At 40.9% G+C, this 15,593-nt stretch overlaps 1 protein-coding gene across 9 annotated transcripts in view; it reads right to left on the bottom strand.

Moving 5' to 3' along the window:
- Positions 1-15,593, bottom strand: part of PTPN13 (protein tyrosine phosphatase non-receptor type 13) — a 981,974-nt gene that overhangs the window by 2,900 nt on the left and 963,481 nt on the right. For all 9 annotated transcript variants that reach the window (XM_086961883.1, XM_086961888.1, XM_086961886.1 and 6 more), the window contains 4 exons: positions 11,727-11,817; positions 7,754-8,094; positions 6,502-6,717; positions 494-556 (listed from right to left, as the gene is read on the bottom strand). In XM_086961883.1, the coding sequence (XP_086818009.1) occupies positions 494-556; positions 6,502-6,717; positions 7,754-8,094; positions 11,727-11,817 (711 nt within the window). The remainder of the gene's footprint in view (positions 1-493; positions 557-6,501; positions 6,718-7,753; positions 8,095-11,726; positions 11,818-15,593) is intronic.

The raw sequence follows: 15,593 nt of genomic DNA, 5'->3' as shown, positions 1-15,593 counted from the left end.
GTACCTAGGGTAGGTAAATCCCTGAAGTCATCGAAAGATAAGGCAGCAATAGCACCCAGGTGTGTTAAACACCACCCCTTCTCTGCTCCAGTGTCTTGTATAACTTGTACAATCCCAGAAATTCTCATATCCTAAAAGGCCAGTCTCCTACCTCTGGCACAGGTTGTGCCCCGTGGGTGATGACTGCCATTTTAGTGGCACAAAGTGCTTATGTCATCTGTTTACCCCTGGTTGAAAGCAGAAGATATGGTTGCAAATATGAAGGGAATGTAGGGATACTTATCTCTAAAATTAGATCTATGACATCTAGCACTTCTATCCAGTATATCTGAAGTTTGGTGGTAGTCCTACAATATACATATAAGTGTGCCTTTGGTCCACGTATTCCCATCAACAACTGTTATTTCCATTTGTGCCCTGCCTATGCAGTTTGACCGGTGTGTGATACTAATACTTACGACCTTTTTAAGTCAGTTTATGCACATTCGCTTACCTCTGTCTGAATCATTCCATGCCTCTGAAGCCTCATGCTGCGGACCACATCTGAGATATCAAACTGCAAAACAAAGAAACCACATGCATATACCTCTTTATAACAAGCATTGCAAAAAACCTGTACCATTAAACAATCACCATGCAACAATCACATTGAATACACCATTGTTGTTTGACTCGGGTATGCAACAAACTGAAGTCCACTAAATACATTTGTAATTACATGCAGTTAACTTGTAAAATGCAAATTTGTTTTTTGTTTTTTAAATCCACTTAATTGCAAACACTTTTCTGTGGCACGCTTTCCACCAGTATATAGGTATGTGGTGCTATTGAATTGTACTTTTTTAACACTGACAAAGACAAATTAAGTTGACGTCATTGAAGCTATGATTCAGACTTGTGAATTACTTGTCAATTTTGTTTTAGACAAATGTACATGCGTATTTTCTAGGGCAATATGATGTTAAATATTAGGGGCTTACATAAAAAACTATAAAAGGATTGAAACATGATAAAATAGAGACTGTTTAACAATAACTGAAACCAAAGAATTGAAAGACGTTTGCTCTTTTTGCTGGCAGGTAGAGGCACATTCATTTGGTATTGCCCCCCCCCCCCCCCCCCACGTCCCCTCCAAGAAGATGACTGGATTGGATGACTCTGTATAAATATGTAAAATCAGGAGTTGTGTCACGTACTAGTTGTGCCACAGAATGATCGTGGAAACCTGTGCCTTGCCAAAATGCCACTAGCCTATTAATGTGGCAACCAGGTCAAGACGTCACTTTGCCACCTCAACACCAAACTCACACTCAATGATAATGGTACATTTAGATTTGCAGGCTGTGGATATAAGCATTACTGCAGGATTCATTTTTAGTGGCATGAGAGACTCCTTGCAAGAATGACAGAAAATATTTCCTGGAGGTGAACCAGCTCTAGGTTCTCAGATACATAGATAAAGGGGGTTGGGAGGACGCACGGCTGGGTATATTTGTGGTTGAAGGAGTAGAAGCCTCTAATACCCTATGGGTGTCAGGGATGGGGCTGGGAAATGTATAGCAAGCAGTTCAGGAACCTATACTCTTTAATATGGCTCTATCCACCACAAGGAGATATTTCTGCTGTGATCTAAAGAGAACACAGAGAAAGGAAAAATTGATCAAAGCGCAACCCCTACCAGCACAAACCTACAAGAGCTGCCATGCGTCAAGGTAGGGTACATTACACCCTTTAGATCCCATGTCTTCGCCACAGAAGCAGAAATACCATAGGCAGTGTTCCCTCTATCTTCTCTGGACAACATGGAGCTGAACAAAGTAACAAATGTAAAACGAATCGAGAGTAAACATACTCATGAGAAAGAATGCAAAATCAGCAAGATAATAAAATGAGCATATTTCTTCAAAGGTAATGAAGTCCACTTAAGCACTCTTCAGACTCTCTTGCACTTCCCTGTAAGCACATGGACCAACGTTTGCAGAATTCTTTCCAAAGAGTTTTGTGGAAGATACCCATTCAAATAGGTAAACGCCACCAGCAGGCTGTCTCAAATTGCTTAATTTATTGACTCACCATTTATCTTCAGTAAAACCAAAGTATAATTATCAATGTAGCATTGCTCTGCTCCGGGTAACATACAATGCTACATATTGTATTACATGCCTTACAATGGCTGCCCTTTTCCATGAAAGCACATTCTTCCTTGTGAATATGGACAGTCGCAGATTGAAGTACAATCTTGGCACTTCCTTCAGTATGCTTTTTTTAAAATTTAAACTTGCCTCTTCCGTCATTGAAAAGGCATGCCCGTCAGGGAACAGGTCCCCGAGCGTGTGCACTTGGAACTTCTCCAAAGTGCGATTGACCAAGGTTTCCCCAGTGATCGGGAAAAGGGAAGAGTTAGACAAGGGTAAGGCAGGGAAATATAATAAGTCCAACCCCAAGAGTCTGCGTAGTCTGTCCCAAGCCCAGCACGTGGTGGAGACTTGTCTGGACATCCCGGGGGTCTCGGGGGAAGCCTGAGGGAAGGATTGTAAGAAGCTGGCGCGGGAGTACAAGGTCCGCGACCGGCTTCAGATATGGAATGCGCGCATCCAGGTGGAACCAAGCAAACGCGTAGCAACACTGCACCGCCAAATAATACAAATAAAAATCCGGGACACCGAGCCCACCTCTGTCCGGCGGCAAAATAAGAATCTTCCAACTGACACGGGGAGTCTTGTCCCCCCATACCAAGCATAACAATAGGGAGTGAAGTTGTGAAAAGAAGGCCTTGGTGAGAGGAATGGGAATATTATTAAAGAGATACAAAAAACGGAGCAGAGCCACCATTTTGATAATGGCGACTCTGCCTGCCATGGACAGAGGTAGACGTATCCATTTTGCGACCTGTGATTTTAATGAGCTAATCGCTCTGCCATAACTAAGGCGGATCAGAGTGACGGTGTCAAGATGAATCTGGACTCCGAGGTACTTAATCGTATCATCACACCATTCCAATGGGAACTCGCACTGCCAGGTCGTGGCGCTTGCCGTGAGGGGAAAAATAACAGATTTATGCCAATTAATGTTGAGTCTAGAAAACCCTCCGAACAGGACAATTTCCAAAATTAAGGGGGCAAGATTGACATGGGGCATTCAGACAGTGTCATTGGCATACATGGAGAATAATAGAGGACCAGTACGGAATTGCAAGTTCCGCTGCAGGTGTTTTTCTTGGAATTGCCGAGCTAAAGGGTCCATGGCCCAAATGAAAAGAAGCGGAGATAAGGGGCAGCCCTGCCTCGTGCCACGCGACAAGGGGAAAGAATCAGACAGAGTGCCATTAAGGCGCAGCCTAGCCTTGGGTTTAGTATATAATAGCGCCACCGTAGCGACAAAACACTCTGGTATGCCCATCCGAGGCATGATCGAAAAAAAAGGGCCATTCCAGAGAGACGAACGGCTTTTCCACGTCGAGAAGGATAGCAGCAGCAGTAGTAGAGGGGGGGGGGGGGTACATATTTCAAGAGCCTCGGCATAGACCTCCACTAAGCACGGCACTAGGATGTATTTATATGCCTTGTAAAAGTCGGCAGAGAAGCCATCGAGGCCAGGAGCTGAGGAGGCACGCAGGGCGTCAATGGCCTCAACAATACTATCAGGGGTGATAAGTTCCTTCAGTATGCTTGACTGGCAGAGATAGGAGAACCTGGACCTCACACCCTTGGGAGCCAGAGAAGGCAAGTACACTATTTCAGAGGCTGACACTTACAAAGGGATGTAGGTTAATTTGGACCTTGTATGTAGCAAAAGTGAAGAAAAACCTCCACCATCACTGGCAGATAAAGGGGAAGGAAATTAAACAAACATTGATAGATATGGAATGGGCACAAGCCTGTGAACATGTCAAATGAGATTTACATAAGGTAAAATTTAAGATAGTACATTTTAACTACTTGCACAATAATTACCTTCCAGCCAATGTACTAATTAAAATATACTAATAATGCTATTCCGGATGCCCCACATTCCGGATAGCTAAAGCAAACTTTACACCCACGGCTGGCAGTGCAGAGAAATACAAATATTTTGGAAAGGAACAGAAGACAAGTTGCAGCTGACAGTAGGATGGATAGTATCATAAGCTTCAAGACTATGCCTCCTAGGATGCAATGCAATGTAAAAGGTGGAACATGAGATATAAGTTTGTACTGCTAGGGTTGTTACTTGCTAAGAGAAGAGCGATACACTGAATGTAGCTACAATAGCCTTGGTTTGATTATTAGCTCAACAATGCCCTAGGCACGGACATGGGATATTAAGGGTTATGCAAGGACAGACACCAAACTCTGAGAAGAGTTTACAGATTGACGGGCCCCCCTCCAGACATTGCTGCGCACTCAAGATAATAATCTGTCTAATAAATAGAAGAGTGCTTGGCTAGTCACTCTGTTGAACATAGAATTCAGATATTGAAATGGGCTGGAGGATAAAAGTGATGGTTAGGAAGGCCCTAGTGAGATGCTCTGTCAAGCACAAAGTTTAAGTTGGGCAGCTAATCAGAGATGCACTTTGAAGCAGATGTGGATTGCGTGACTGAAAAGCTGCATAGACTCTTGTAAACTGTCACTTACAAATGCAATAATAACTTTCTTGAAGCAACGTGGACAGTTGAGATGATATAGTCATTTATTAAATATTAGGTGACATTCTAAAGAGTAAAACAAGAGAAAAAAGGCATATTTCTCTTGCGTCTTCACGCAGCTACACTAATGCGGATACCTGTCCAGGACTTTGTTTCATTTTTCTTTCTCTCTTTTGTGCATTATACAACTTCAATTTTTTTTAAACAATGAAAGCCAGAAAACATTTTACATGAAGTCAGAGACTTCAAAGTAAACTCTACCTTATCTTTTCAAAAATGGGATACGATGTATCCAGGCATATATACAATTACAAATGTTGTCTAACACATATGCAATACCTGACCAAACCACTAAAAGCCAGGAAAATGTGTACCACCTATAACTGTTAAAGATTCACACACAAAAACTGACACCATCATACAAGTATTTTCGGAAACAAAGAAAGGAACACCACCAGTAATCCTCTAATGGAATCAAATTTGAGACTCCAACAGGGAAGTAAAAATTAAAAACATGTAGCTTGAGCACCACACCAACAGCATAGCTTTAGCTATCTTCTTGGACGTCTGCTTAACCCTACAATATGAATGACCATGACTATGTATCGAATAAAGTTTTTGAATACGAATGACCATGTCAAAAATGTACTGTCTCCATACTGCACACTAAATAAGAAGGAAGGTTGAGAAAACAAACAAAGCACCCAGAAGAGCTTGCTTTGTTCCTGGAGCAAGGCAGCAGGCACCAACAGGTCCATAAGAGACCTACCCCATTGAAGAATGATCTATTGGAGAGTGTCCTTCTGCAACTCATGTTCTTACAAGCTCTGACACTTTGCGCCTCAGAGAGACTGTGTGTGTCCTGAATGAATTTTGAGTAAAATACCAAAAAGCTTCAATAACTCCTTAGAATGGTGAAACGACTCCAGTTGTCATCATTAGCTTTTCTCTAAGATATTGTCGTGTTGTCAATCCAGAATAGCAAATTTGTTTCTCCTGTTGTGGTCGGTTAGTTTGCAAATCCAAAGGCCAGATGTCAAATCTGTTTTCCTCTTGTGACTACAATGCACTCACTGACTGTCATCAGGGTGAGCCTCTAATCTGTTACCAAAACATTTCACAACAGGGTGCTAAAAACAAACCCAAAATTGTGTTCTCATTCAAGTCTACTCCTCCCAGCACTGGGAAAGCTGAGGGGGTAACTGAACTCATCCCAGTAATATTTTGCTTTCTAGAACAACTGTCTTCGGAGTGTCCACTAGAGCAAAAGCACTCACAAAGTTATATGGAGACTATGTAATTCGAGCACAGTGGTTAAGTTTGGCCACAAAGATAATGTAATGGGTATTAATGTATGGAATGATTCTAGTCGAGGAACTGCCAAGGCACAGAGTACCAAGGTACCTTCAGTTGAAAGTAAGCAAGCCAACCACTTAATGTTCTATTCTATGACCATTAAGCTCAGATTTGTAGCCAGCATAGAAGCTACCCAATGAGATATGAAAGATACTAAGAGCACATGACTGACACGGTCTAATTTCGACAGCCACAGCATCCAAGCTTGGCAACCCACATCTCCATCCCACTCACTTTACGGGACTATGGAGCTTGTATCTGCAACCTACAGAGACACAGGTCTGAAACTATACAAGACCTTCACTGTAAGCCACTTTGTGATCTACTGCAGGTATTTCATCATTCCAGGTATTCAATGGAATCAGCAGTTCATGGGATAGCTTCACAAATAGATATCAAACATATGAAACAGCCTACCATTTTGTATGCAGACTCCATGAATGCCCCACAAAATAAAAATTTGCAAACAGATAAACAGTTACTAGGGAGGTAATAGTGGAACCCAACCCTTTACTCACTTCCAGATCTTGGCTGATTAGTCCCAGCACCACATCTAGGCATATTAAAGTTCCTGAGCGTCCAATGCCAGCACTGCAATGAGCAATGATAGGTCCAGACTTGTGTATGTACCGCATGTAGGAAATGAAGGTCAGCAGCTTTTTTGGCTCTGTAGGTGTGTCATGGTCTGGCCAAGCGGTGAAATTCAGATGGGAAATATGTCGCAGTTCCCCTGTCTGGAATATAAATAGACAATAAGTATATGCAGAAGTGAACTGAGCATATCTTCAGGATCAAAAAGAATACATTTATCATAGTGAAAAAACAACTATAGAAATGAGACTTGGTCATGGCTGATGATAATCAATGACAACATAATGGCTAGTTTCTTATTTGGGTCATATTTATCCATAAAACTCATCAAAATGTTGATGTTTATCTAGATAAGCTATTCTGTTTCAATACTGTATTTCACAGTTATTGTGTTTGCAAAATGTGCTCTCTCTGTCCGTTCAGAGGTGAAAAAGATATTTCCTGTTGGATTTGCTGACTGACTATAAACCAAAACTACAGTATTCACAAGGATATATGGATCTCACTGGACACTGACATACAGACTTTCCTGAAGCAGACATCCCAGTGAATCCACGGGTGGCCAAAATAAGGCAATGAATGCTGCATCCAGACCTGATTTTAAGGATATTTATGTAGGATACATTCTTATACAATAAGGGTAGAGGAGAGTAAACTGAATTAATTTATGTAGAGGTCAAACTGGAAATCTTACATGAATGTGACCTACATTGGACATCACTGACAAACTACTGGAATGCATTTTTTCCTCTGAGACTCTAATGTGCAGGCAGAATGTTCTAATGAAAAAATGCGAAATCCTTGGCCATGAACTCTCATGATGATTTACCAAAAGTACACTAGACATCCCACTGTCAAACAAGGACATTGAATTACCACCTAGACACACATCTCTCACTTCAGCCTTGACCAACCGAGATCATTATTTAATTAGATTATGGAGGTAACACATTTACATTTGTCTAACCCCAGATATTCAGAGTGACTGAAGCACATGAAAGTTATTTTAATTCTCCTATAGATATGGTGCTCTACTTTCTCATTAAAGGCCTGTTGACATTTTAAGAGGATGCATTCCTGCTGGAAATGTTGTGTGGTATGTATCATATGCTCACTGACCATCATAAATGTTCTAGCGGGAGATCTGTTAACAGGACAGTGCAGTGAGATTGCACTCACCTGAACATCCTCCAGCTCAAGTTCTCGAATTACAAAGTTCTCCAGCTGATGACATTTCAGGAGCGTGAGCTGAAGAGTTTTATCTAGCACCATGATGGGTTTGGAAGGCATTTCAGGCCAATAGCGTTGGCACTTGACCTTCCCTCCTTCAACTTCCTGGGTCATCATGGCAATCACAGTACAGTTTTGCTCCCACGCCATTTGCCAGAAGTCGCCCACCGTACTTGGGATTGGTCCTTGGCAGGCAATATAGGAAAATTCTTTAACGCCTACTGAAATATTGATTAAGCTAGCATTTATATATCCACCATCCACTCCAAGAGGAACTCGAGTAGAATCATCTGCAATACAAAACATATAAGAAAATATGTCAAAATTAGAGTAAACTGTGAACTGAGGCCATTGCCATTATCAAACCAAATACTGCTTTTACCAAATGCCACAAAGTGTCTCTTGCACATATTGGAATCTCCAAAATCCAGAAAACTGTTAAGACAAATTTTTCTTATGACTTTATTAATATAGTACGATGCATGCAACAAGCAGCCTTTTACACTGTGTGACTGAATCCAGTAATGTGCAGGCCTAAAACAGTTCAACATGAGGTCGGGGCTCAATTGCAGCTAGCAAACAAACAAAAGAACAAAGATACGAAGAAAAAAAATGCAACAGATTTAAATGGACAAAAAAAGAAAAGGCACAAATAAATGCAAACATTTAAAAGTTCTAAAAATAGTAACAGTGTGGAAAAAATGAATAAAAAGACAAAAGAACAGCATCAAAGTAAAAGGCCACATTAGAAATCTGAAAACATCAAACGGTGTGCAATTTATAGAATACAAAAACGAAATAACATAAATACACAAACAGGCAAAAAGTCAATTGGCAAAAAGCACCCAAATAGTAAAGTTACAAAAATGGCTATAATAAAATAGAAATGTTAACACAAAAACATAAGTAGTCAAAATGTGAGAAATTAAGAAATAGGGCAGAAATAGATGAAGATAAGCAGGAAGTTCATACATATTCTTTTTTCTTTATTAACACTTTAGACAAATCATATTACTGTAGGATCTGGCATAGATCTCTCAAACGAGAACAACCGGCAATCAAACCACTCAAAGTATAAATAAGGCTAACTCAGTTTATAAAGTCAGCAATCTTTCATGCATGATATATTCGATAAACATTTGACTCATCAATTACATTCCACAACATTTTCGTGCACAGACTGAAAAACACAGGGACTACAGCCTTCCATAAAGAAACCTGCAGTGTGTGTTCTGAATAGACGAGGCAGTGCTTTCCAATGTCTGGAATAGAAGGACAACTTCAAAAAAACGAAACCAGTCCCTTCATATAGCAGTGCACGTTTTTGTTTACTGACAAGAAAAAGGGAAACCAAAAAGCTACCTGACATTTTCAGAGCAGCACCGTAAAGCATCTACTGTTGAGAGTCCTGAATGCCGGGAAGCAGCCGTGCCACAGAAAGGATACACTCCTAAGCCTATCGCTCACAATGCTCCCGTCTGACCCGGAATAGTACGGGGCTACTCCCACTGCACCACACTCTCGCAGGCAGCCGAACCCTGAAGGAGTGCAGCAGACCAAGGGAGGTCTCTTGCATTCCCTATGCCCTAGGGTCTCCCTCTACTTTGGACCTGCCAGTTCGAACTGGATTTTGGCAGCTGCACCACCCGCTCGCAGGTAGCTGCAGCTGGTGCCTTGTCTCCCATGGCACTGCGTAGGAGACAAACCTCACTGGGATCTTGGGGCAGCACAAGGGTTGTTGGTAGCTGCACTGCGTGTTCACAGGCAAATGCGTTGGTTTATGCTGACTTCGGCCATAGGAGTGGGCCCCTGCCCCTGTTGCGACATACCTTGGGGGGGCCAGTTAGTTGTTGGTGGCATTACACGGGAGTCCTCGATGGAGGCTTCATTGATCCGAACTTGTCACATGTAAGAATCCTGAATTACCAGATAACATATAAAATGGGCACAGGCGTTCCTGCGCCGTACGTGTCCTGCCAAAATACTCAGTCTACCATAATACTACTAGTAGGAGCTCAGAGTTCTATGTTTTGAGGGTTGTATGCGGATGCTTCATACTCAGACTACATTCCTGGCAAAGTATTTATGGTGGATAGAGACATGTGTGTGTGCTCACTCATGAAATGTTTCAGGTGTGTTGTTCTTATTTCATTATGTGTTACCTAACAAGCCCTAATATGTTTTTGTATGTTGTTTTATGGCTTGCACTGTCAGGATAACGAGCATTACTTTAGGGTTCGCATAATATGCACAGACCTTATGATTCATGTCGTTTTGGTCTATGTGCAATGTACAATATACACAATATTTTGTATATAATTTGGTGTGGAGTCTCTTTTGTGGTGTATTTATTGTGTTACTGGTGTGAGTGTGTTGCGCAAACGCTTAACACATTGCCTCTGGGATGAGACTGACTGCTCTTGCCAAGCTACCCAGGGGGTGAGCACAGGTTATCTTTGGTGTGTAGCTTACTTGCCTTAACTAGAGTTGTGGGTTCTGCCTGGCTTAGGTGCATACCCTAGCCAACTAGAAACCCCAGTAGGGAATACTGCCCAAGATTAATGGTTATTATAAAAAAAAATACTTTTATGGGATTTTACACCATACACTACAGTGAGAAAGCACAAAATGAGAATCAACAGCATATTTGGAATCGTCCACAAGAGATTTTTCAGGGGCAGTATCTGGAAACCATACAGAAGAAGTCAAAGGAGAAGTAACTACTTTATCTGACAGTGTCTTGCAACATTAGGCTGTGTGTAAAAAGCTTGAATGTTTTTGTGGGTGGTTCTTGGGAGGGGGGGCATTGCTTTTAATCCAATTACAACAATTTGGGTAGACTCAAAAGCCAATGTTTGTCATACTGCCATTGGGTGTGGAATATGAAGCAGAACAGCAATGGACCATGTACATCTGGGCAGACCAATACAGAAGTAAAATAAATGAAGTCACAACTGAGTAGGAAAACGCAAGGAACTGTCACTGATATTGGCACAAAAACCATCACCAGGCAGGCCGTGGATTCTGACCGTGTTTAGATTTAAGTGGTTTCTACATCCAAGTCAATGAAGAAAGTCACGCACTTCATCATCATTAGTGTTTTGACACTTGTTCTTAAAGTTTTTTGTCTGGCCTGTGATATTTTCCCAAAGAAAATGATTGAAATACGGGAAACAGGAATACGGGAAACAGGGCCATAATCCTATCTCAGATTAATTCAAGAGGCAGAGATGAATTTCCCAGATAGTTAATGCCAGGGAATACTGTGTCTACTTGTTTCAAAGCAAGGCTGGGAAAATGATGTAGAGGTTAATCGACAACAGACAACACACATCGTTGTAGAGGTTCTGTGTTAACTGCAATCAAATTAGACTTGCACCCCAGAGAGCTTTACAGCAGCCATAACATCAAATGCAAAGTTAAGTCACTCATACTGATGTCATTTATTTTACAACAGGACTACTGTTCGGACCGGCAGAAACAGCTAGTTTCAGGAAAAATAACAAGATGGCAATCTTCATTTCATTAAAAAAATAATTACAAAAAAAAATTAAAAGAACTCCAGACAAAAGGTAAACGTAACCAAATTCGAGACTTAAATATTCCCCAACCATTTTGTAATCCCAATACACCCAGTATAGCCAGAAAATGAATTAAGGGTCAAAGACTCCAGATCTTCAACAATCTGAAAAAATGTAACAGAGATGGTAATGTACTACAAAGGTGGATACAGAACGCACTTGTGCGGTGGAAGAGTTCCTTAAAGTAATGTTTTTGTATCTGAAGAAACATGCTTCAGGTTTTACCCAAGTAGTCCTAACTGAGGACAGGAGAGACCAAGATGCATGGCAGTGAAACTGTCTTCTCTTTATGAAAGGCTTCACTTCCACTGACTACAATGAAATCACTCTTTGGGACTTACATGGAAGGATGTTTTTGTATCTATTCTTCTTGCGGTTCTCTTTAGTTTGTCCAATTAAACACTGGTCCAAAGGCTTCAAATCTTGTAGATTCTGTCAAAAGAAACGGAAATCATGTTTGGGTGCATAAGGAATGGGCATTAAAATAAGTTTGCAAGTACCAACAGTTATAGCACATACACACAAAAAATTAACTGTAATTAATTATACAATAAACTTAGGATGCACCATATGCAAGGTTACAGAAAACATAGGAGCTAGTTAAATAAAGTCCACTTTTGAAATCACAGCAAAGTTAGAATTGTAAATGTAAGAAATGTGGTTGTGGGTTGAGTGCGGTGAAACGCTGCTGAATTAGCAGCCACAATCCCTGTCAGAGTGAACAGCTAAACGTTGCTAAATTTATCTGTGCTTAACCATCTGGTAGCTTGGCACAAAAGCAGTCAGGATTAACTTAGAAGCAATGTGTAAAGTATTTATGCGGCACACAAACAGTAGTAAAGTAAAAACACAACAGATGAAAAATGCCACTTTAACTTAGAAAAATAGAGTAAATGCTAATAAATTATTTGAAGCGAAAGTGATAAAAATCTAATCAGTAGAACTGTAGATATGCAATATTAAAGATTTAGGGCCAGATGTAGGTGGCCAAATACCGGTCGATAACGGCCCATTTCGGCCGTTACCAACCGGTATATGGAGTTTTAGATGTAGGGGGCCTTAAAAATTACCGAATCAGTAAATTTACCGGATTGGTAAATTTACTGATTCGGTAATTTGCCGATTCGGTAAATTTACCGAATCGGTAATTTGAGATGTAGGTGGCACTGAAAACAGTGCCTTAAGGATTCGTTATTTACCACCAACTACTAGTTGGTGGTAAATAACGAATACCTGTGTATATGCAAATCTGTGCATGTACACCTGTGCCATGTGGCACACATACATGCCCTAAGGGCATGTATGTGTGTCACATGGCACACAAGCCTGAATCAAGGGTGCAACAGGGTGTCAAAGTGACACCCTGCCACCCTTGACTATTTGGTAATTTTACCGAATCGGTATTTACCGATTCAGTAATTGCCATTGGAATCATTGGCAATTACCGAATCCGTAAATACCGATTCCGTAATTACCGAATCGTTAAGATTCGGTAATTGTTACCGAATAATTACCTACATGGCATTTACCGATTTGTAAATACCGAATCGGTAAAATTCGGTTTTTACGAATCGATAAATGCCATTTACCTACATCTGGCCCCTAGTTACAAGTAATGCCAAATGGGGGAAAGCGCAAACTGAGGGTATCAGGTCATGCTGGACCAGGACAAAGTCACAAGTTCTGGCTGACCAAGATGGAGTTCAGACCGGGCACAGTACCACGTTTTCCCCACTGAAGTTTTCCGTTATGTCCGCAGTCCGGGTGGAATTGCCCAGCGTTGGGTCCAGTGAAGCTAAAAGGCTTTCATCGCTCTGTGTTGGTTCCAATGAGCTGTGAGGAAAGGTTTTGTGTCAATCTGCGTTGGTTTTGATGAGGCTGGCAGCAGCAAAAGCAAGGCTTTTAGTCACTATGCGCCGATTCTGATGAGGGTATAACTTGTACGGTGAAGCTCTGCAGGGCTGCAAGTAGCTCGGAGTTACTTCTGATGAAGCTTTCAGCTGTGTGGTGAAGCTTTGCAGGACTTCACGTCAGATTTGGTGGAACCTTCAGTTAGGCCAGGACAAACTCTGTCTGATGCTAGCCAAAAGCCTAGGACTTGGGGAAGCACCTCTTGGGATCAGAAACTCACTCCATCAGAGGCCAGAAGGATTAAGGCAGGTCCAGTCCTGCAGGTCAGCATGACAGTTGCAGGAAGGCTTCTGGAGCATATGTCATATCCCTCTAGCAGGGCAAGCCTCAAGGAGAAGGGCAGCAGGGCATCCTTCTTCTGTAGTAGAGCTATTGGTGTTTTGCAATTGATAATATATGTTAGATTTATTTTTTAAATATCCCATCAGTAGCATATGTAATAAAAGAAATTCCATGAAGCAAGAAAAATGGTGCATACCACGGGCTGTTACTAGGTGTCCCTGCGGAGTTGTAAAGTGACTTCTATAAGCCCCATAAGATATACACCCTCCATGCAATTATAAAGAGAAAGATTGCAGACCAGTATACGTTTCCTTTTGTTTTTATTGGAAGTGAGATTTTTGTTAGCTTGCATTTTAAAAAAGCACCATTGTTGTTTATTTAGCATTAGCCCCATCCCATATGCTCAATCTTTCATAGCTACAGGATAGGCTGTTTCCCTTGATTGTGTGCAATAGGACGCCCTATTGCACACAATCAAGGTAAACAGCCTATCCTGTAGATATGAAAGATTGAGCATATCTAGGAAAAGCTAGGAAGTATCTTTAACCCTGATGTGTGATTCCATGACAAAAACAGTGTCTGCTTTCTGTCTCTCTTTGTGGTTTAGTGCCTATGAGTATTTAGTTTGGGCAATTTTATTGTTAGTTTAAAAAAACCCTTTTTAATTTTTTTTAATAAAGTGCTCGTATTAGATTGATGAAATACTGCTGGTTATAAATGTAATATTACTGTATATGTTTTTAATGGCAATGTATTTTTAGGACTGATTGTTGTAATGTTTAGAATGTTGTTTTTAACTAAAAAATAAAGAAATTACAGTATTTACCCATCTTGTAATCTATGGTGTTGGTATTAGGTGTTAATTCTAATACATGGGCTATAATTGGTCTGAAGAGCACACAGAGTAGTGTAAGAAAGTTTTGTCCACCAAGGGATTTCCTTCTTCTACTGCAGAGTCCTAAAGCCAACAAAAACAAATTCAGCAGAAATAGGAGGAGCAAAGGCAAAACGTTTGGGGGTGACCCTGCAGAAAGGACCAAGTCAAACACTAAAAATAAGAATAATATCTGATAATAAAAAGTTTGCTTTAGTAAAGGAGCAAAAAATTTGAAAAGTGTTGATGTAACATGGATAATTTAGCTGTGAAATGGTATATATTTAGCTTGATTTACCCTAACATTCGCCGACCTCACCCAGTAGCGTAGCAAGGATACCATGGGACCAGTGGCAAGCTAGGGAAATGGGTCATTTGACTGCTGTTGGGGTAGTAAAACACAGTAATTATCAGGATACTATGGGCCCCAGTGTCCGTGCATTGGCAGCTGAGCCCCTGACCACACCAGTGCCTAAGGCTCTATGAAAGGTACAAGGTCCTAGCACACATACAACACAAATCAGTCTTTCTCAGGGGCAACCTCCACAATTTGCAATCTCTATCAGAAGAAATGAGCTGTACCAGGGATATTATAGATGTCAGGAGAAAAAGAAACTTAAAACACATTTTTTTCTTTCTCCCCCTCTTCTCTTGCTTACTATTGTGTTCTTTTTACTGCTACTCAGAATTGTTTCTCATCACCCACTTTTTTCTCACTGTCTCTTAACATTTCTGTATCCATCTCCTCCCAATGATGTTCCAAGTATTCTGCCAATTCATCATACTGATACCACTTTAACATTTCATCCTTACTGCTTCTTTCCCAGGCCCTTTGTTCTCTCGTCCCTCCCTCCTTCCTCTCGTGACAACTGATTTTGATTATTGGACATATTGTCTCATTAGAATCTTTAGCTTTCCTCTGACTCAAACCAATCTCATGTCTACAAGTGTTCACTGTAATGATTGTTTTTGTCTTTTCCAAATTATTTTAAGAGGACAATTCACTTCCTTTAGTGTTAGTTTGATGTTATGCACACTGATACCACCTGGTAATGTTGCACTGTATCATAATAAACTCACTGCACTGTCCTGGGCTCATGGAGACCTCCAACTTCAAGAAAATAACAAGGGGTGAGGAATC

Source organism: Lissotriton vulgaris, chromosome 3_1 (assembly GCF_964263255.1).
Source record: "Lissotriton vulgaris chromosome 3_1, aLisVul1.2, whole genome shotgun sequence".
In the NCBI taxonomy this organism is placed as follows: Eukaryota; Metazoa; Chordata; class Amphibia; order Caudata; family Salamandridae; genus Lissotriton; species Lissotriton vulgaris.
Note: the sequence above shows the minus strand (reverse complement) of the source record. Positions and strands in the feature narration are given on the sequence as shown.